The sequence below is a fragment of the Topomyia yanbarensis genome, chromosome 2 (assembly GCF_030247195.1).
Source record: "Topomyia yanbarensis strain Yona2022 chromosome 2, ASM3024719v1, whole genome shotgun sequence".
Classification (NCBI taxonomy): Eukaryota; Metazoa; Arthropoda; class Insecta; order Diptera; family Culicidae; genus Topomyia; species Topomyia yanbarensis.
The window spans coordinates 10,194,173-10,217,350 of NC_080671.1; the positions used below are offsets into that span (position 1 = coordinate 10,194,173).

General features: G+C 37.3%; 2 protein-coding genes across 13 annotated transcripts in view; one reads left to right on the forward strand and one right to left on the reverse strand.

Moving 5' to 3' along the window:
* Nucleotides 1–23,178, forward strand: part of LOC131683395 (uncharacterized protein DDB_G0290587-like) — a 147,157-nt gene that overhangs the window by 68,025 nt on the left and 55,954 nt on the right. For all 11 annotated transcript variants that reach the window (XM_058965329.1, XM_058965332.1, XM_058965337.1 and 8 more), the window contains one exon: nt 12,829–12,941. In XM_058965329.1, the coding sequence (XP_058821312.1) occupies nt 12,829–12,941 (113 nt within the window). The remainder of the gene's footprint in view (nt 1–12,828; nt 12,942–23,178) is intronic.
* LOC131683397 (angiopoietin-related protein 1-like) lies at nt 9,840–11,055 on the reverse strand. Of its 2 annotated transcripts, none has more exons than XM_058965341.1 (3): nt 10,872–11,055; nt 10,292–10,814; nt 9,840–10,230 (listed from the first exon to the last, which is right to left on the reverse strand). In XM_058965341.1, exons 1-3 carry the CDS (start codon nt 11,044–11,046, stop codon nt 10,116–10,118), a joined length of 813 nt encoding a protein of 270 aa, XP_058821324.1. In that variant the 5' UTR covers nt 11,047–11,055; the 3' UTR covers nt 9,840–10,115. The 2 variants fall into 2 exon arrangements, with proteins under 2 accessions (XP_058821324.1, XP_058821325.1); XM_058965342.1 differs by having other exon boundaries at nt 10,962–11,054.

The window sequence follows — 23,178 nt, forward strand, 5'->3', positions numbered from 1 at the left end:
GATGAAACTAAGTTTGCGAAAATTGGTTCAGCCATCTCTGAGAAAATTGTGTGAGTTTAAATGACACACACAAACACATACACACACATACACACACACATACATACACACAGACATTTGCCGATCTCGACGAACTGAATCGAATGGTGTATGACACTCGGCCCTCCGGGCCTCGGTTAGAAAGTCCATTTTTACAGTGATTGCATAGCCTTTCTTTATATGAGAAAGGCAAAAAAATATATTTGTAAAACGTAGCTACCTGGACAATGATGTTAAGAAGAACTGTGTAAAGTTTCAAAACGATTGGTTCGGTAGATTATAAATTATGGTGTAAACCGCATTTTTGTCTCCTCAAAATTCACAGTCACTCGCCCATCTTTTTGAATTGTTTGAAGCAAGACTGAGGTGTAAATTCAGTAAAATATTGTTCAATTTTTTTTAGGAGCGATATTTTTTCTAGCCGAAAATACCTTATTTGAATTGTTGACGCATTATTGACATTTAACCACCAATCGATTTTAAAAACTACGACTTAAAATAGTTCGCAGCTTTATTTTGGTATTTTAACCATACACTATTCAAAAATCCGTATTATTGTTGAAACATTGTAAAAATGTGTGAAAACAATTTCTGCAAATCTGTAAAAAATAGGCAGACAAAACAAAAAGAATTGTCGCCCTAGCACATATCTCATTATTTTAAAAAATTGCAAGTATTCGTGTCTCCTATTATGAGAATAATTGCGGGTGTGAAAAATGAATCCGCGCTCTAGGAATTCCATAGCTTATGGGGTTTCGACTAATGGGGGATGTGGCCGAATATGTTGTGTGCGGTAACATTTGGCGCCATACTTTGTTTGGCATAGTTGTTGTGCTTACTTAGATAGAGGTTGTCAAGGGCTACGCGATTATGTCTTAATCAAATTAAAATAGATTCGCCAGGCGGCGCTAGTGTTATTTTTGAAATTCTACGGCTCGAGATCATGATGATTTAAAAGTGTGATGACTCCGGCAATGTTCATCAGCAAGTCGAGAGCTGCCCGAAGGCAAATAGATAATTTCCGAATTCGCCCACTAGGCGACGCTTGGGAGAATACAGCCTTCATTTCATGTTAGGTGATGTTCTATCTCAAACGTTTAATAATTTAGGGAAATGATGATTTTGTAAAGTTTCCGAGGAAGATATGGACTTTTTGCCTTTCTCATATAAAGAAAGGCTATGCAATCACTGTAAAAATCGACTTCTTAACCGAGGCCCGGAGGGCCGAGTGTCATACACCATTCGATTCAGTTCGTCGAGATCGGCAAATGTCTGTGTGTGTATGTATGTGTGTGTATGTGTGTGTGTATGTGTGTGTGTATGTGTGTGTGTATGTGTGTGTGTGTCATTTAAACTCACACAATTTTCTCAGAGATGGCTGAACCGATTTTCTCAAACTTAGTTTCATCTGAAAGGTATAACGCTCCCATAAGCTGCTATTGAATTTTTAGTTGATCCGACTTCCGGTTCCGGAGTTACGGGTTGAAGAGTCCGGTCATACAGCAAATTCCCATATAAACTGGTACCACCATGATGTTCAAATGATGTAAAACATATTAAAATTGATGTAACATTAGTCTAGTTTGCGGGTCTAGATCACTAATGATCAATCAAAGCAGCTTTAACCACATTGGCCACCTATGACGGTTCATGACGCCCCCGGGGAACCCGCCAAGTTCCTAAGCTAATATCACACCCATTCTCCAACGAATTCTCTACCGATTTTTACAAACTTGATTTCAAATGAAAGATACAGTAATACCATTGACTGCTGCTGAATTTCATTCGGTTCTGACTCTTGCTTCCGGAGTTACAGGGGTGTTAGTAAGGATACACTGGAATTTCCCATATAAATCGGTACAATCGTAATACCTCAGAGGCTAAAAACTATTGAAATGGTCACCAAATTACTTCTAATCGCAGATCTAGATCACTGATTGCCAATCAAACATTCTTTGAATATATTGTTTATTTGTTTATTTGTTTATTTGTGGAGCAGGGAAAAGCCCGCTGGAGTGAAGCTCATTTTTGCCTCTTCTCCAGTAGGCATAAAACCTTCTCATCTTTTCATTGTCAACAGGCAATATGCTAACCCTAATGACAAAAAAGCTAATTACTATATAATACACAGAATATAAATAATATACAATGATAGAACATACAAGTAAGTTCAGTACTTATTAACTATGTCTAACACAAACTCGAAAAGTGAAACTTGCTTAAGTACTACTTACAACATAATACAAAAAAATTATAAACGAAAGCAACTAAACAGTGGATATGACTTTAATAAAAACTTTTTTATGGTGGCTCGGGACAAATTAAAGGCATCAGAGAGTTGATTAAACATACGACTCATACTGGTTCGTTATGACCATAATTAGTTCTAGCAACAGAAAGGCAGAAAAAAAGTATGGGATCGCAAAACACGACGATGGATGTTGAAGTTCAGCTGGTGAAGTAATGCGTAGCAGTCGATATTACCTTGAATAATATCGGAGACAAACAAAGCCTTTGCGACATTGCGACGACAACTGAGCAGGTCTAGACCGATCAATTTACATCTGTCTTCGTATGCGGGCAAATTTATCGGGTCATTCCAGGGAAGATGGCGCAAGGCAAATCGTAAGAACTTGCGTTGAACGGACTCGATTCGGCTGATGCTGTTTTGATAGAATGGTGCCCAGACCACTGATGCATATTCTAATATCGAGCGTACTAGAGAGCAATAGAGTGACTTTAAACAGTGCACATTTCTGAAATTTTTGGCTGCACGAAAGATAAATCCAAGTGTTCTGGAAGCCTTTGATGTTACGTATGAAACATGGTCTCTAAATGTTAACTTTGAGTCAAGAATTACACCTAGATCTTTAACAGAAGTATCTCTCCGAAGATTATTGCCATAAAGTTCATAATTGAAAATAATTAATGAATGCTTACGAGTAAAGGATATTACGGAGCACTTAGATGCATTCAAGACCATCTGATTGTTGCTGCACCAATTAGCGAAGATTTCTAGATCGCATTGAAGAAGTCTTGCATCATCAAGACATTTTACGATGGTGAATAGCTTGAAGTCATCGGCATAGGAAAGCTTGACACATTTTAGTAAAAGGTGGACATCGTTCATGTATAACAGGAAGATTATGGGTCCCAGATGGCTGCCCTGTGGAACTCCGGAGGTAGCAGCAAATGGTAGGGAAAGAGTATCTCCAATTTTAACGCTCATTTGACGGCCAAATAGGTATGAACGCAACCAATTAAGAAAAGGTCCATTAAAACCCAGCTGTTCGAGTTTGCCAACAGCTATACGGTGGTTGATCTTGTCGAAAGCTGCAGTAAGGTCTGTATAAATCGCATCAACTTGATGTCTTTGTTGGAGCGCATGAGTTATGTATGATGTGTAGGAAACTAAGTTGGTACTGGTAGATCGCTTAGGAATAAATCCATGTTGTTCTTCAGCTATTATGTTACGGCAGTTGTGAGTAACAAAATCCAGGACGATTGACTCGAATAGTTTGGATGTAGCGCACAAGGCTGCAATTCCGCGATAATTGCGCACGTCGCGTTTACATCCCTTTTTAAAAACCGGGAAAACGAAGGATCGCTTCCAACAGTCAGGAAAAATCCCTGATCGCAGAGAGTCGTTGAAAAGGCATGATAAGGGTGTAGCGAGACTTGTAGAACATTGTTTTAGAACAATCGCTGGGATCCCATCAGGACCGACGTTACATGATTTTTTTAGCTTTCTACATGCAGTAATAACTGCATCAGAAGTGATACGAGGATGTTGACCGATGGGGAGCCCACATGGAACTCTTAGAACAGCAGTAGATATTTCTGAAGAGTTCAGTTTATCGTATGTAAAAACATTGTCCACTATCGACGATTCCGGAAGTCCGGAATTCCGGGCATATTCCACAATTAAAGTCAAATCGGTTCTTCGGTGATGACTGAACCGATTTTCTCAAACCAAGTCTCAAATGGAAGGCAAAATATGCAGTTGAGTATTGCGTCGCCGCCCCTCCCCCAAAACCCCCACCCCCGTCTTGCCCTTACACCTCCCTCCTTCATCACTCCCCTCCCCTTGGACCACCCTCACGCCCGCATTTCCTTCATCCATCCCGTATACCGAAATAAGATGAAGGATTTCTGACGCATCCTCCACTCCCACTCTACTAACCCCTCATTCCCTCCACTTTCAAACCCATTCCACCAACATTTCAAAATATAATCACATGAAGATAACATTGAACTCATGCTGATTAAGCTAATTAAATATTATTCTTTTGCCTTTCTCATATAGAAAGGTTATGCAATTGCTCCAAAAACCGACTTTCTAACCGAGGCTTGGAGGGCCGAGTCTCATATAACATTCGACTCAGTTCGCCGAGATCGCAAAATATCTGTGTGTATGTATGTATGTATGTATGTATGTATGTATGTATGTATGTATGTATGTATGTATGTATGTATGTATGTATGTATGTATGTATGTATGTATGTATGTATGTATGTATGTATGTATGTATGTATGTATGTATGTATGTATGTATGTATGTATGTATGTATGTATGTATGTATGTATGTATGTATGTATGTATGTATGTATGTATGTATGTATGTATGTATGTATGTATGTATGTATGTATGTATGTATGTATGTATGTATGTATGTATGTATGTATGTATGTATGTATGTATGTATGTATGTATGTATGTATGTATGTATGTATGTATGTATGTATGTATGTATGTATGTATGTATGTATGTATGTATGTATGTATGTATGTGTGTGTATGTGCGGATTTGTTAACAAAATGTCCACATCGGTTACTCGGAGATGGTGGAACCGATTTTTACAAACTAAGATTCAAATGAAAAGTATAATATTCCCATAGGTTGCTATTGAATTTCATTTTCAACCGACATCTTGTTCCGGATTACGAGTTGAAGAGTATGGTTACAAAACAAAATTTGTTGATTTGCCCACATCGGTTTCTCGGAATTTTCTGAACCGATTTTGACAAACTTGTTTTTAAAAGAAAGGTCCATCAGCTGCTGTTGAATTTTGTGTCGATCCGAGTTCTGGTTCCTGAATTACAGGGTGATACGTACGATCACGCAGCAAATCCCGATTCTAACGAATTCTGCGATGAATGTAAAAAGGTGAAATTTTTTCCAAAATGTAAACACAACTGTTGAATTTGTAGATCTAGGTCCCCAATAGTCATGCAAAGTCTCTTTGGCCACACTGGCCACCATCGACGGATCCGGAAGCATCCAAATTCAGAATAACGGTTATATTGGTTTCTCGAAAATGGCTAGACCGATTTGATCAACTTAGTCTCAAATGAAAGGTGTTGCGTCCCCGGAAACTGATCTTAAATTCCATCTCCATCCGACTTCCGGCTCCGGAGTTACGGGTTGTGGAGTGCGATCACATAGAAAACTCCGATTCAAACCGATACCTCGATGAATGCAAAAAGGTGCTCTTATATATACTTACCAAGTGTAATAAGAATGATAGACATTGCCATAATGTTATATTGTACGAACCAGCTATTAAATCATAGTTTGGAGAAATGAGAAAGGCACAATTGCATCTCTAGGTGGATTAAAACACGTTTTTACTTTTTTAACGACATTCAATTAGCTAGAGATTATTTTAGAGCCATAGTATTCCAGTGAGAGCAAGCAAGGAAAGGAAATATACCGATCGGAAAACCATTAGATTAGTCATTAGAAACAGGCTCAAAAACTTAAAAAAAATTTTGAACTCCGGCTTATATGGGAATTTCATATGTGACCGGACGGTTTAGTCTATACTTCCGGAACCATATATGCGATCCATACGAAATTTTATAGACATCTGTGGGGATATTCAAGTTATCATTTGGGGCTAAGTTTGTGAAAATCGGCCCAACCATTTCCGGGAAACTGATGTGAGTTCGTTAATTTTGAATGATGGCCGCTTTTCCCGTCACTTCCGGAACCGTCTATGGTGGTCAATGTAGTCAACGAAAGTTTGGTTGGCCGTCGGTGACCTAGAACTGCAAATTTATCTGTGTGAGAGTCGTGAAATTTTTACCTTTTTTGCTTTCATCGGAGTATCGGTTTGAATCGCTATTTGCTATGTGATCGCACTCCACAACCTGTAACTCCGGAAGCGGAAGTCGGATCGGGATGAAATTAAATGGACATTTACGGAGGCGCAACACCTTTCATTTGAAACTAAGTTTGGTTGAATCGGTCTAGCCATCTCCGAGAAACCGATGTGACTATTATTCTGAATTTAGATACTTCCGCCGGGGCTTCCGGAACCGATGATGGTGGCCAAGGTGGCCAAAGAGACTTTGAATGGCTGTTAGTTACGTTTTTTTCGTGAAAACCACGAAACGACTTTCGTTGGCTTATTACGAAACAGCTTCGTTCGGCAAACGAATTGTTCGCTGCTATATACGAATATCTTTATAATATTTACGAGCACCATTCGTCGAACCGTCAACGTCAACAGAGCTTCAATATGGAGTCATTGTTGCTATACGTCATATAATTGTTGATGATCACGACGGTCTCGGTGTGACTATTTAGTAGCCGTATCCGTGTCCGCCGGGTTCAGGAAGATTTTCTAAACCTCTTCCGCTTCTAGTTGATCCAGAATCTGGAGCAGTATGGATTCAGTTGAGCCATCGCAAACTGTGCTGCTCGATGGTTTTGTATGAATAATTTTGAGTTTTTCTCTGCCGGAGCAATGTCAAAAGAATATGTTATTAAATACGAAAACTTCTCTTAGATGAACGAAATGAATTCGTGCGACCAACGGGATTGTTCGTAATATACATAGACGTTTATTAAAATAAACAAAACATTTCGTTTCATTCACGAAAATTAATGTCGTTTTCAACGACAACATTCGTGTACACTAAATAAGTAAAATTCACGAAAACTTTCGTTCATCAAGCGACCATTTCTTCATATCACTATAAAATCGATTTTGCCAGATCTGTTTTTTAACTAAAAAAATCGGTGTTGTCAAACATCGATCCCAAAAGATCGAATGAAAAAATAAGAAGACAACAAATTCGAAAACTTTTCTAAGATAAACGAAATGAATTCGTGCGACCAACTAAGTCGTTCGTAATATACACTAACATTTATTGAAATAAACGGATGATTTTATTGCATTCACGAAAAATAATGTCGTTATCAACGATAACATTCGTGCCATGTACACTAGATAAGTATAAGTTACTAAAACTTTTGTTCATCAAGCGTCCATTTCTTTACACCACAATCTTTCTAGTACTCAATAATGATGAGCAGGTTGAAATAGAATCGAATTTGCCAGATCGATCTTTTTAATTAATAAAAAATCGGTGCTGTCAAACATTGATCCTAAAACATCGAATGCGACAAACGAAATCGTTTGTAGTATACATAAACGTTTATTAAAATACACGAAACATTTTGTTTCGTTCACGAAAAATAATGTCGTTATCAACGATTACATTCGTGAAATGTAACCTAAATAAGTAAAATTCACGAAAATTTTCGTTCATCAAGCGGTCATTTCTTCGTACCACAGTAAAATCGATTTGGCCACATCGATTTCTTTAAATAAAAAAAATTCGATGTTGTCAAACATCGATCCCAAATGATTGACTGAAAACAATAAGAGGCTAATAATACGAAAACTTTTCTAAGGTGTACTAAATGAATTCGTGCGACCAACGAAATCGTTTGTAATTCGCATAACTGTTTATTAAAATAAACGAAACATTTCGTTTCATTCCCGAAAAATAATGCCGCTTTCAACAAAAACATTCATGTAATGTACACTAAATATGTAAAATTTATGAAAACTTTTGTTCATCAAGCGGCCGTTACTTCACACCACAATCTTTTTAGTCCTCAATAGAAGGGAGCAGGTTGAATTAAAATCGATTTTGCCAGAACGATCCTTTTAGTTAGTTGAAAAAATCGTTGTTGTCAAGCATCGATCCTAAAATATCGATTGAAAAAATAATGTGCTAATGAAAACTTTCCTAAGATGAACGAAACGAAATCGTGCGACCAACAAAATCGTTCATCATACACATAAACAGTTAATAAAATACACGAAACATTTCGTTTCGTTCACGAAAAATAATGTCGTTATCAACGATTACATTCGTGCAATGTAAATTACATTCGTGCAATGTAAACTATATAAGTAAAATTTACGAAAACTTTCGTTCATCAAGCGGCCATTTCTAGATACCACAATAAAATCGATTTGGCCACATAGATTTTTCTAAATAAAAAAAATCTATGTTGTCAAACATCGATTCCAAAAGATCGACTGAAAACAATAAGAGGATAATAAATACGAACACTTTTCTAAGATAAACGAAATTAATTCATGCGACCAATGAAATCGTTCGTAATATACACACACGTTTATTAAAATAAACAATACATTTCGTTTCATTCACGAAAAATAATGTCGTTATCAACGATAACATTCGTGCAGTATACATTAAACGTGTAAAATTTACGAAAGATTTCGTTCACCAAGCGGCCATTCTTGTTCATGAAATGAACGAAACCTACTATTTAGAATGCACGAAAATACTTCGTTGCAGAAAACGACGAATGAATTCGTGTATTGTATGATCGATTTCATTATATTTACGAATTTATATTATCAGTGCATATCTCAAACAAGGTATCGATTATTTTAAATTGCTTCAGCCTGTCGATGTATTAAGGAGTTCTTATTGCAAATCGACCAATGTTTATGTTATGCCACGAAAGCAAAACTATGTTTACAACTCCCCACTGTCCCCTACATTAAGAATTTGTTTAAACGTTTTTCATATCATCTAATATTCGAATTAAAATGACGACACTAGACTTGTGAAAAGTAGCGATAATCATTGAAAAATGTGACACTTTTCGATCTAGTGCTGTTAGCGTGTTCCACAACCCCGCTGTCTCGCAACTCCCTACTTACTCCTACATATATCCTGGTTCGTTATTAATTTTCAGCTTCTGTCGTCTGTACTATTCAAAGTTATACCGACACATTTAAATACCATCCGAATAACAGCTCTTTCTAACTGTTTATAATTATTTTAAATTTAGCTAAGGCAGAGAAACATAATACATATCTATATATCATGGCATCCAGCTTTCACTTCCAACATAAAACTTGGAAAATAATACATCACGACATGAAGCGCCATATTCCGCTCTGCTGGCACAAAGTGAAAAGTTCTAAATTGATAAATAAATACAATCTCGAATCCTGCCAGGCACGTTTGAGCGGAAATGTTCGCACATCTGTCGGTGAAGTTGGCATTAACAAGTAATCAGTTTAGATTATAGGGAGAAATCGCTTGGATACAGATACAACATGTGATACAGTGAGACCTATGTTTAGCTCTAATTGTATCATACTTGTTTCGTGCTGGTAGGACTAATAACTGTAATAAATGCTGTTTAAATATATTTTTCAACAAAAAGCTATCTACATGCTTTTGTTTTGAACTAAAAATTTCATGTCTTATTTCTAAAAATATGATATATGATGAGAATTGGCTGCGAAATATTATTCCGTCATGGTGCTTAATATTAAAGCCTAATATTTTGTTCACAATATGTGTATGCAAACTTTGTAGCAATTGTTGCAACAGAAAAAATTGGTAGTGTTCACCTAATTTAAAAATCTATAATATAGATGAAATTAAAATCGAAAGGCCTTCGAAACAACTTTTGTTAAATGATTCGCAATGAGTGCTGACCGAACCGATAATTGCCATGGGGAAAACCTCTTTATCAATTCGAATTCTTCATTTACATCTCCCATCAGCTACGTGTTTTGATTTTTCAATTGGCACATGCAATTCTCAGATCATGGGTGTGTCTATAATCTATTCCCTTAGATTTGCTTGCTGTGAAATGGGAATTCCATTTGAATGTCGAAACTGTCTATTAGTGTTATAACAAGAAACACTTCTCGTCGAGCTGCAGTTTGTACTGCATTTAATACACTTATAAACATTTCACTGTACAATTATCCAAACACACTTTACGATGGTCGAATGAGCATTCGTGCCTCCTGCAAACAATCGTGGGTATTGTTGAAATAGTACCAAGACATGGTTTTAAAAACTTTTCCTTTCTGGTACATGCCGTTCAAATTCCTACGGAAAACAATTATAGTTAAATTCACTTTTCCATAATTTCCACACCCTTTAAACTCACGCCTCGAAGCACTCCTTATGCCACCATCCGCTGGAATGGGTGATCGCACAATTCCCATCACCAACGTCATTATCCCGATTCACAGCGGAAAACTTCATCCCGTTGATTGCACTCAAACTGTCCCTGGCTTCGCCGTTCACAAATCGACCCAGGTTGAGCCTGTACTGTTCGAACTCACTTGCCACCGAGAATCGATCGTAGCGAGCAGTTTTCGTTGTTCCGTTGAAACTCTTAAGAACTACCAACAGTTCGTAGTTTCCACTGCGACTTATCTGATGCATCTTTTCCAATCCTAGCCAATACTCGCTCTGTAGGTTTCCGAAGCCTTGTCTGTATTCGGCCCAGTTTCGGTTAAAATTTAACGTCCCGTCGAACCGCCGGTGGATCACTGTCCATCCACCGTCCTCCACGGTATGGTCACAGTACACTAGAAAGGGAGCTAGCGTTGCCAGTTCCGGATTGATTCGGTACACACCACTGACGTTGGTGCTGGTGTCCTTGCACGAGGGTACTTCGTTGATAGCTGTGGAAGCAAAGCTTGCTGTTGAATTCGTATGGGAGTTTTTATCGAATATGTAACCATTGAATCTCGGACCGGACCTTCCCGAGAAAGCTTGCAATAGTTTTTCGTTGGTATTCTGAAGATCTTGTTCTAGTTGGTCGAACGCACCAAGAAGTAATTCGTATCCAAATCCGTTGGAGGTTTGCGCCGAGACTAGGCTTACAGCTGCGAGCGTCAGCAGGAGCTTCTTCATCTTGACTGATCTTGTGGAACGGTTGAATGCCACTATTAGTATTTATAATGTTAAATGAGAATGAGTCCGAAGGAATGCGGATGGGCAATGAATTTACACCTCAGGAATCGTTCACCACATTTAAGAGGTTCTGGTTAACTGAAATCTACAGTATAATGATTGATCAATTTTACTTTGTATAGACATTCGGTGGGACGAACCCATTTCTTTGCCTATCGGTGGCAGTATTTCACACAATATACCTCGAACGGTCCACACTAGGAAGATGATAAGAGAATCTCATTCGCTGGGATGTCCAGCTGATAAAACCTCAGTAAACATTTTACAGCTACGTAGACAAGTGGGAACCAATTAAACAACGCATTGGGAAATTTTGGAGAAGGTAAGAGAAAGTATAAGTTTTTCTGTAGTTTGATTGTACACAAAAATAGAAAACTCTTGTATTGAATGATTGATAATTTTTGCAAATCTTTTGTATTTTTAGAACCAAAATGTAGACCTTTGGATCAATCACTATCGATATGAAAATTGGTTTAGAATCTTACTTACTTACGAAATATAAACTAATAATAATTCATATATTTGGTTTTTTACGTAATTGCCAATACCCTATTTAAAACTTTTTTGGTGATATCCAACGGGCAAAATTGATCGAAATGGTGAGTGAAGCGAAAATAATTATGTGAAAAAATTCCTCCAGAGGCGAGATTCGAACCCGCAACCTTTGAGACTCCTGCCACATAATTGCTTTCGCTTCACTCACCATTTCGATCAGTTTTCCCCTTTGGATATCATAAAAGACTTAAATAAGGTATTGGCACTTATGTCAAAGTCCAAATAAATGAGTTATTAGTTTAATTCGAACGGCGCGGCGGATTCGCTTCCGTCATATCTCTGTTAACTGGGCAAGGACCCAGAAATCGACAGTCTTAATTAGCTCTGTCACCCACCGAAGTACGATGGGTAATGAACTAAAAAATTGGACACTAGCCGGTATCAAAAAACCGGGCCTTAGTATCTAGCGGGGAAATTAACTAGGGTAAAGTGCCTATTTTCACTCTATTAAGGAGGGTACCTCGAAAATTCATTAATTACTCGGCCTACAATCGACGGAATACGTATAAATTTGCATCAGCACTCAGATAAAAAATTATGCTAACTATACTGCACATAAAGGGAATGCGACAAATGGTGTAAAATTATGCGTCAGATTAATTTTACATTGGCCTCAAATCGTAATATAAACAACTTACGTATGTGTTGGTGATCATACCGGCATCAACAAAAATTGCCTTTAAAGAAAACCAAAACTTGAACCGGCAACCGTTGACTCACCAAAGACACCCCCTTACTAACAGAGTTGAAGCGATACATAACAACGTGACTGCAAAGTTGCGGGTCATTTCACATCAGATTTGCAACCAAAATTTTAATTCCCTTCAAAAATGTTTTCCATTCTTTAGCTAAAAATAATCGAAATGTATTTTTCGTTTTGGCTGAATATGATATATTTTTCAAGGAATTTTTGCACATAATTGTTTTCGCTTCACTCACATTTTCGATCAGTTTTCCCGTTTGAATAACCACCAAAAAGTCTTACCAAATATACTTTATTTAAGCCGGTGTTAGTGCCAGTTATTTTGTTTAAAAGTTTTCTAATGCTATGGTGAAACTTTAATCATAATCTATATTCTTGTCCATCCCAAATAGCAAATAATTAGTATCCCAGATTTAATTTTTTCCCGATGTTGATTGTTTCATTTCCGTTCAATATTTTTGCAGATACGACAACCTGGACATCGATACAATTCTATCCAGTAATCGGCTGGTGAATAACTACGTCGACTGTTTGCTTAGTAGGAAACCTTGTCCACCGGAGGGAAAGGATTTGAAGCGTGAGTATTGTCACTTGTGTTATTTTGACTTGAAACCATAGATAGGTGGAACCAGTCCACTGGTAAAGGGCTCTCCCGACGAACGATTCAGAAAACGGAAACGGAATTCTTTTTTAATATGGTTCATACGTAAAGAATGGCGAAGTGTTAGACAAATTACAATATCTTTCAAATCGGTCTTCGCAAAAGAACGTGTAACGTTTTGGGTCTCTCACGAAAACCAAGTGCTAAAATTGCAAGAGCGGGGTATTAGTATTGTAGTTACCAAGCAACACCAACCTTACTCTCTCGAGCCAACTCTGAGTCGATTCCTGCTCCCGGTTCCGAATTTGAACTAAATGGGACAAGTCTAGCTACCAGATCAACGAGCTGGAAGTTGCGTGGGATTTTTCGGTAATTTACATGGAGTTCGCATTTGTACCGCTACCCGATCAGAATGAAATAACAGGATTATAACAGAACACAATTTTTGTAACCTACTGTGTTATAAATTAGGTCTCGTTAGTAGTTAAAATAACAGAAATTTATAACAAGTATCAATGAGAGATATAGTTTTGAAATATTTCTGTTATGTGTTTCTGATCGGGTAAGTAGGACAGTCTGCATAAGACTAGGAGAATACGTAATTTGCAAGCCTATTTCAGGCACAGCCGTCAAAAGGGAGCATCTAGGCATTTCATCACATACGGGAAGGTTATTCATACAGGTCCCGCATGTTCTTTTTATATCAGTCGTCGCTCACATGCGAAACGAGCAACATGTTGACTATATCGTCCGGACGGAACAATCGTTCGTGTACATGCAGGGTTTCGGGTCCCACAGCGGGGTGGGGAGTGCATGACACACTTTGCACACAGCAGGGAAACGAGTGCGCTTTACACGGTTTAGCTGTGGGCGAGTTGATGCCGTCACTGCCGAACATCCATAGTGTCTACTGTGAGATTTCGGCATATTGGTGGCATTAATACAGTTGTATCGTGTGGCGGTATCTAGCATAGACAATTTTTTGCAGCTTCAAGACAAAAAGACAAACCTCTCATTTTGCCAAAATTTTAAATTATAGAAGTTAAATCGTCATGTAACTAATACTAACACGATAGTACCTATATATTTTGGAAATTATGGATACATTTTCCCAAATTTAAGAAAAATCTATTGATGCGCGTTCTGTGAAGACTAAAATATATGTCAAACTTCGATGATTCTGAGGTCACTGTCAAGTGACAGCATTTGCCAGATATTTTTAGTTGTACCACCAGGTTTTCTTTGAACAATAATGGCAACTCTATGTACACGAACGAATGAGGGGGAGCGATAGGTTCCGGTCGTCTACACGCGTGATTTGCAATGTGGTGTGGGCAGTGATGTACCGATGGGAAAAATTCCATCTTCCCGGGTTTTTATTTTTGGGTTTTAACCGGGTTTTTTCCCAAATCATTTTAACCCGGAAGAAAAATGGGTTTTTTCGTTGTATCGAATGTATGATGTTCATTTAATGTTTTATAACATTTCGGTAGTCGCGCTAGTGCACTGAGTGCACGCTGCTCTGAAAATCTAGCGAAATCGTCTTAGGGCACCAGCGGCTGCCCGTTCAGTGGGCCAGGATATTCTTAGCATGTAAAAATCGAATATAAACATCAAGCGTAAAAATCGGACAGAGATCCTTGAGCATGAGAATCGCTTAGAATATTCTCACCCGAAAAAGTCGGTAAGTATGAACCTCCAGCATAATTCGCGCACAGGAAATTTCGTACAACGTTACATTCAAGATTAAAAGTTGGATAAAGAAAAGTCCTTTGTAAGAACCGGATATACTTTTTACGGTTTTTATTCTATAGGACATAATAGAAAAGCTCCGATTTTGAAACTTGAAGTTCAAATCCAATTTTCACATTCTAGTATCTTTATAACGAGTTTTACGAAGCAATTTCTGTTCGTGCGACTTAAATTTCGGTCCATTCCATATTCCAACTTGTTTCATATAATACTGGGAACAATAGTCATTGTTACTCTGACTAGTGAAAAATAGAATAATCGTGTGATGCCAAAACTACTTTTATTCTGCTTGTTACTCATTTTAGGGGTTGCTATAGTTTTAGCGAAATAAGGTAAGTATTCATACAAAGTTTAGAAAATAACTATTTAGTTCGGTGAAAAGTAAAAGTGAGTAATATGCAGAAAGCGAGTGGCCTTGACATTTGTCTTTAGTATGAACAGTAATCAGAACTCTCACAAATCGCAATCCAAATTCTTTCGGAATCAACTACATCAGCAACAGTAGAAAAAATGTTTAGTACGTTTAGGTGGATTTACAGTAAGAAACGCAATCGAATTAGCCCAAAACGTGTTGAAAAGTTTTATCACTTATTTATAGGGTTTCCACCTCGTGAGAGGCTTTGATCCGGAGATTTTCACTGACCTGGGAGGTGGTGGATTTTCAGTGGAACTAGACAGAAATTGAAATCAAAACGATTGCTCGGCATTTTAGAGAACTTTATTCGTTTTTTATTACTAAGTTAAAGTAAAGCTGTAATTTAATCTGGTGTAGTATTTAACTTCCCCGACTAAGTGCCACGGATACAAAAGCATCTGCTACTCTCGCTGTGGAGGACAAGTCGAACGAGCATTGCTCTCCTCCACAACTAACAGGAAAAAGCGAGCAACGGAGGCAGGGCACCAGCATCACACAGGGAGCACTATGTGGTGTCGATTATTCATCACCAGAGATCCCAACAAGGGGCAAAACTCACCTCCCTAGCCAACAGTTACGAATCGCTGGAACAACAACACCGGAAGAACTCGTTTGATGTTGACCTAGCCAGTTCGATCAGAACAAATTTACAATACCTTGGTGCAGCTCCAGCTCCACTAATAGTGAATTGATTTGGTAAAATTGCAGCAAAATAATTTTTTTACACCATTTTGAGCGACTTAGTGGATTGTAGCATATAGTGAAATATTACTTTCCTTAATTTGTAGTAAATTTGATTTCTTTTTCATTTTCATTTCTTTGTGAAAGAAATCAGACATATTTGGTAAACTTATCTTCGCCTTCTTGAAACGAAGGGTTAGTCAGGCAAAATAAATCTGAACCAGAGTAATAGTTAACTTAGACTCTTTAAATATTTTGTAATAAATAAAAATTGAAATTATGCGTCCTCCCACCAAACCCGGAGAAATTGATATAAAACCCGGAGGCCCGGAGATCGTTCCCGAAAAGCGGAGTCTCCGGGTCAAACCCGGAGGGGTGGCTACCCTACTAATTTAACTACAATATTTGTAAAGAAATGTTGGATAACCGCTATAACAATGGTTCAATCGAGGAAAACCGTTCAGAATTCATATACATGCAATGCTTTATGACAATAATACTCCTAAATAAAATAAAAATGTTTGGATAACAATACATTAATGTTCAATTACTAGAATATCAAAAAATTGCAAAAAACCCAATCTTCCCGCGAAAAAACCGTTTTAACCGGGAAAAAACCTTGGGTTTTTTCCCCAAAATTATAGAAACCCGATTTGGTACATCACTGGGTGTGGGACGGTTGGTTTTGGACAGAGTTCAACACTGCACGGTGCGACGTGTCTGTGCTGCTTGTGTGTTTTTTTGGTATAAACTAAATTATTACACACGTTTAATATTTCAAATAGGCCTGATAATTTTTTATCACTGAGGCTTCTAACAACATGCTTCTGTAGTTGTTTCAGAAGCACAGGCGGACTGAACTGGATTTGCTCCTGCCGAAGGGCGGCTATTGGTTGGAGATTTTGGTGGGCGAGCAGATTGAGCTTTGTTAGAACAGTTTCAGTTTGTTTCAAACAGTTGCGAAACTTATCTGTTGGTTACGCCATCTGATCAAAATAACGCACTGATTGTTTTTATGGTTAGCATAAGTTTGTAAGCACACAAAAAAAATAATGAAATTTAAACGACATGTAAATCAATACGAATGTAAACATACAAAGCTTGAATCAAAAATTGGATTGAAAATTAAGTTGAATTCGATGCACTCAATGAGAGCATCAAAAAGCATATGATTTCAAACTTTCGTTCGTGTAATATTACATGTCATTTATTTTACAGCCATATTGGATTAAAATTACATTAAAGTGCATTGGTATCCTGTTTAATAAAGCTGTAATTTTCAATCAACGTGTAAAACTTAATAAAATTCGTTGAAGAAACGTTGTGGTGGAACTTAATTTTACATTTATATTCATGCTCCAAATATGTACATGAAAATAAATTTAAAATCACAAAATATTTTTTTTTTCTGTGAGCATTGCCAATTTATATGAATCAGGTTTCTTAGGGTGTATTCAGCAACGTAGTTTTTAATATAGGAGTCGGTTATCTTTGATATCACAGAAATTCAAAATAATCCAGAAAGTGTCCATGGACCTTTCAGAGATAATAGTCTTTTATTTGGGAGGAAATATTTCATATTTACCACATAAATTATAAATAATTTAGGGTATTTTATCACTAAACTTCTGATATTAGCAAAAAAAATAATGCGCATTTCGGACCTATCTAAGCAAATCGCTATTTTAGGTGGATAGATGTGAAAGAATTTATCAATCAAAGCTCCTAATTGTTAGTTGGAAGCCGCAGCTATATTTTGATGCCACGAAAGTTCTTTTGCACCACTCTGTGGCAGCACTAGGCGACTATTTGCAAAACTCTACGTTTTTCCATCCTTTTGCAATTTAGTACTCCTACCTCTGGACCTTCCTACGGGGCAATTCAGACCACCAATTTTTTTACAATGGAATAATGTTTGCCTATGAAATATGTATTGGAGAAACTCCTTAATAAACAAAAAAATTGCGCAACAAAAATTTTATTTGGTTAGTCACAGCTGTCGATTGGCGCATCATTTTCTTTGCTGTTGCGTGTGCAATCGTGTGCGTAGCCGCAAGCCGCTGAACGGTGGTTGATGGAATAGGGGGTCCGAACGCTCATTTCGCACAAAAGTGCTGAGCGTCTTGAAAATAGCTGTGTTTTACCCAAACAAAAATCATTCCATAAAATAGGAGTCTCAAGCCGTCTAAAACACTTACCTGTAATTTTCTCACTTTTATTTGTTACTTTATTAACTGTTTCACTATTATAATGAATTTTGTTTTGGAGATGGCAAAATAACGAAACACGTTGAATCTCCTTTCTGAAAAACCAAAAAACTAGATTCAGCAGTCAAAATTACCCCCACGGTCTTAATAGTCCTGAGTCCCTCTAAGTACTTTGACCATAAAAAATTGATTTCTTGAAATGACCTCATGTGTAGTCGAAAAATAATTATCTTTCGTTTGCCCCAATCAGTGATTCTGCTATTCCAAAAAAACATCTTTGGTAAAAAAGTGCTCATAGCTTTTTAACGATGATAGTTAGATATGTAATGCCACGAAGCAAATTATTCACCTTGAAACGAATTTAAAGTTGTTTGAAGAATACTTTGGTTTTAAATCGTATTGAAAACTTCAAATGAATAAAATCGTGTTTCTAAGCAACACTTGATTTTAAATTTAGTAGTTCTACAACTTCAATGAAGGTAATATGGCTATATCTAAAATGATTAAAAATTTAAATTTAGTTCTTGGAAAAATTATAACCACCCTAACTGTTGTATAGTATAGTTGATTTCTGAACAAAGTTTGAACGATTTTCATTCAATTTTTCAGGTTTTCAGGCCTCTATCATAATGATTTAACACTTTAATCACAACAAACAACTATTCATTTTGTAGCACTGTTCTTGATCCGCAACTTAAACTGTAAATTTTGTGTAATTTAGTACAATAAATCATTAGAGAAATCTAGGTGATCTTACATAAAATAGTTTGTTTATCCTGCACGAGATCCTAACTATAGGTCGTACTTTTTTGTCGTATTATTAGTTCGTAGATACGTGTAAGTGTAGATTATAATAGTATTTTTCAATTCAATTAATGGTTTAAACTCACTTTTTTAAGGGTCCCACAGCTAATGATAGAATGTTTCCGATTTTTGCTTAAATTTAGTACTGGGCACTTCCAGCCACTAAATAGCTCACATAAATCCTTTAAATATAGTGTATATAATTCAGAAATAGCCTTAGCTAATTTTAATTTCTATTAAGGCAGCAATTATACTCACTAAATATAGATATTGTTAATTTTAGGTTTAAATTGTAGGCTTACATAATTTTGATACCAATTACTTCACATCGATCTTATTAGTTGCCGTCAAAATGTATCATTCGATTGCACAATTGTATTTTCTGTCACGGGTCCGCGCACAGAAAATTCAGAAGGTAGGGTTTTTTTTCGTTCCTTATATAATGAAGTTATAGAAACCCTTAAACGTTGAAGTTTTCTTTTACGAGGACCGGACGTCTGAGTCTTGGCTCAACAAATTGGGACAATATCTGTTATCGAGGAATTTCGGATTCTTACTGTTGTGGTTTGTAGCAAGCCTACCGATCAAACCTAAACCTATTGTTCTTTGAAATTCTTATCTTTCCGGGTCGCTTTGAGGTATTACTTTAGGAGGGATTGTACTCTGGCTCTTTTTATTTTGTGTCAATTTTTGGAGTTTTTTCTATTGATGTTGTTTCTTGCTTGCTGCCCAACCCTAGTGGTTTAACTTACCTGGTCAGGTCAGCTGTAAACACTATCACCACCCAGGACGCGAATCGATCCAGAGATCCGAACGTAACGATTTTCATCTCTATACAACCATCTTCGCAGGGTTTTTCTTATCCTTCTTAGCGACACTCGTTCCTATTTATAAAGTAGCTGGTGCTGAGAGTTTATCGGCGGCGGAATTTCTCCCGATATCGATGCCATTTAGTTCTTATTGCTGTTGCTAGCTCGATCTACTCACAACTGTTGTCAATATCAAAACATTCCGATCCATCGATGCCTACCAACTTGACTTACATCCTTTTAAAGTCAAGAAGGGCCAGGATTTCTCCACAGACTTGTTTCTAGAATGACCGAACACAAATGACATTATACGTGTAAAAACGGCTCGTATATTTTTCCCTGATCAGGAAGTTAAGAAATTTTTAAGACTCTCATGGGAGGGGTTTGAGCTCCCAAAACCCTCCTCTTGTTTTTCTAAAAGGGCTGATCACTACTGCCCAGCGGAGCCAACACAATGCGAATATCTGTATTTTACCAGAAATTATAAACCCTCTTTATGATATTACTCGGCATAAAAAAATATCGGGAAAGCTCACGTGGACATTGTAAGGAGGATGGTAGGGGTACATGAATTGTTAACTAAGGGAAAGGGGGGGGGGGTTCACAAACAAAGATTTGTTGGCAACTCAAAATACTGCTGGTGTAAGCAAACCTTATCTTTTTTTCAGTTTGAGCTCAACCTAAAATTCATTTCTAGTGCGTTTCGGAGCCGGCGGAACACTTTTTTCCCGAGTGGGTAGTAAGATTCCGAATGATTTCTACCCTAGTGAAGAAAGTTCAGACATGGCGTGTATAACAAAAAATGAAAATTTCTGGATAGTAGCTGGGAACACCTTTTATTAACGGGCTGGTTGACCGACGGCTCAGCGTAAATGTGTTTGTTGATTACTGATACTACAAATGTTCCACAGCTAAGCTCAAATTTCGTCGTATTAATTTTCCGTTCCCTCCGATACAACCTTCTTTTCGCGGGTACTGAAGCCCGCATGATAGTTTTGACTAATGAGAAGGTATAAGCGAGAGCGACTCGAGGTCCGATGACTTTTGAAGGATTCCCCGCGGGTCCGAAGAATACCATCCGCCAATCCGACCTACTAGACTGAGGCGCTAGTTTGTCTCGCTGATCTCCCGTTTGCCCGAAAGTTGCAAATTTTGCTCTTCTCTCCCGGTCACCATCTACGCTTTCTCTCCCCTGTCCTTGATACAACTGCTTCTACAGCCCCCTCTGAATATCTTGACCAAGCATAAGTCTCCGCTAAAAAAGTTCAAATTTGTATTCTGTATTCCTAGTTTTAAGATAGTTGTAATTTTACCTCTTTGTTAAAACTATTGTCCCCCATCTTGTAAATAGAATTGTATCCCTAGTTTTAAAACACCGGTGAATTTTCTCATAAACATTTGTTCCCCCTTTTGTGTACCAAACTATATTGTTAGTTTTAAGATAACTGTAAATATTTCCTAAAAAACTATTACTATTGAATTCCTTGTTTTAAAATTTTTCATAAAAAAAAATCTTTTGCTCCCTCTCTTGTATATAGAATCTTATTTCTAGTCTTAAGATAGCTGTAAAATTTTTCTTTAAAAAAAAAAAATATTTCGCCATTGTAACCTCCTAGTTTTAAAATATCCAAAATGTAAAAACAAAAGAATTTGGCACCGCCAAGCTAACGCATTTGTGCCTATCAAATAAACGAAATGAATAAAAATAATGAAAAGGTATCTCGACGACCGACATAACCTCAGGCTCAATGGAGGTCGATTTGAATAATTCTTCGCGGTCAAAAATAATGCAGAAAAGTCTCGTTTTCGATGCAAATTATATCCATCTAACACAACCGGCCTTTGGATGGTCTATTTCTGGTGAGATTCTAGATCATAGATAAACCATTTAACATTAACGATATATGAGTGATCTAACTAAATAACATTCGGCCGTGTACGAAAAGGTAACTTGTATGCGTATTCACCCGAAAAGTAGAGATTGATCGTATTATCTCCGACAAGGACCTTAATTGTGAAGTATGGAAATGGCTCCTTCAAGACCCTTTACTTCAGTCAGTGAAAATTCTGATTTGCAGGCAATTACGTTCAGCAAAAATATATGTATAAGAAAACAACTTATTTTCCATCAGCATCATTTTAAGCCTTTCGCTGGAACTACTCTTCCAATTTTTGTTTTTTTTTGTTTGTTTTTTTGGACGGAGCTCGTCTACCTGTACGCCTTGGGGTATAAACTGCCTAATCTCTAATCTGGTACCTATAAATTTTCGAAAGAGGAAAATCATTTTCTCTCCTGAGCTTCCTCGTAAAGTCCCAAGAGTGCCCCTTGAAGGATTCTTTTACAAACCGAAAAAAACCGGTCTCGGAAATCTTATGTAACTAGCAGGAATTTCCACATGGGACTTCAAAAACCCCAAATGTCCCTATACTTCAGTCCCTATATTTTCCCAATCCTATATTTTGGGCATCAAAATGTGCCATTCTATCAATCGGATCAATCGCTGGTACTAGGCACCAACGCGCCCAAGCGCGTTAGATTTATCATTACACTCAACCTCGCTACAATTAGTATATCGATTGTTTGATAGAGTTAAACGTCCACTATATTCGAAATAATCGAATCAAAACAAGAAATTCCTCCGGTGGATGAATACAATGTTTTGGTTATAGACACTGCGATTATAGGTCAGACAAAACAAGCGGCCAGCGTGAACAACCGTGGACGGTCTCCCACTCCGTGGTGTGCAGATATTACTCAGAATTGTATGCGAAAAGGTCCTATAAGGTCTTTTTCAATGAGGTATCACCCGAATTACGCAACGTTAGGCATTCAAATGAAAAACGCAGTTATTGGCACAGGTTCGTTGACGAATTAACGAGAAAAACAATGTTTCGTCCAGTGGCTAGGCCTTACGTTACGTATTCGATTCAATCTTTCTTTGGAATATACGGAACCAAGAGTTCTTTTTCGGCGACAGCGGCATTCCATGTAGATTCACATTCCAACAAAAGTCGTTTCGCGATTAAATGATCATACTGTATATAAACGTAATGATCGTTCTTTAAACACACAATTTCTCTAACAGAAAAGATGCTCACGCGGAGCATTGTAGTGCGCATATCATCATAACGTTTGTCAGAGGATGACAGCTTTGCATTGCTTCTATGCTAATTGGTCGATGTAAAGTCAGACCGTACTAAGTGACATTATATTGATTTCGAGAAAAAAGAGTTTAAAGTATAAGTAAGTTTTATATTATAATTTGAAATTAATTGCTGCTATAATTCTTGCTTATTGTAACATATTTCAAATCAGCTAAAAATCGAATTAAGCTGAAGAAATTCTTTATCCAGCGGTATGATTATCTCTTTTTTAAGGTTTTGCGACTTCGCCCGGTCTGACATAATACCGACCAATTGTTAGGACAGTAGGCGAGGGTAATCATAAAAGAGGTTGTGCTGCAAACATTCTCCCACAAAACTGATGGTTTTGTATTTATCTATCAACAACCATGCCCACATCGTTACAGTGCCAAGGAGGCTCT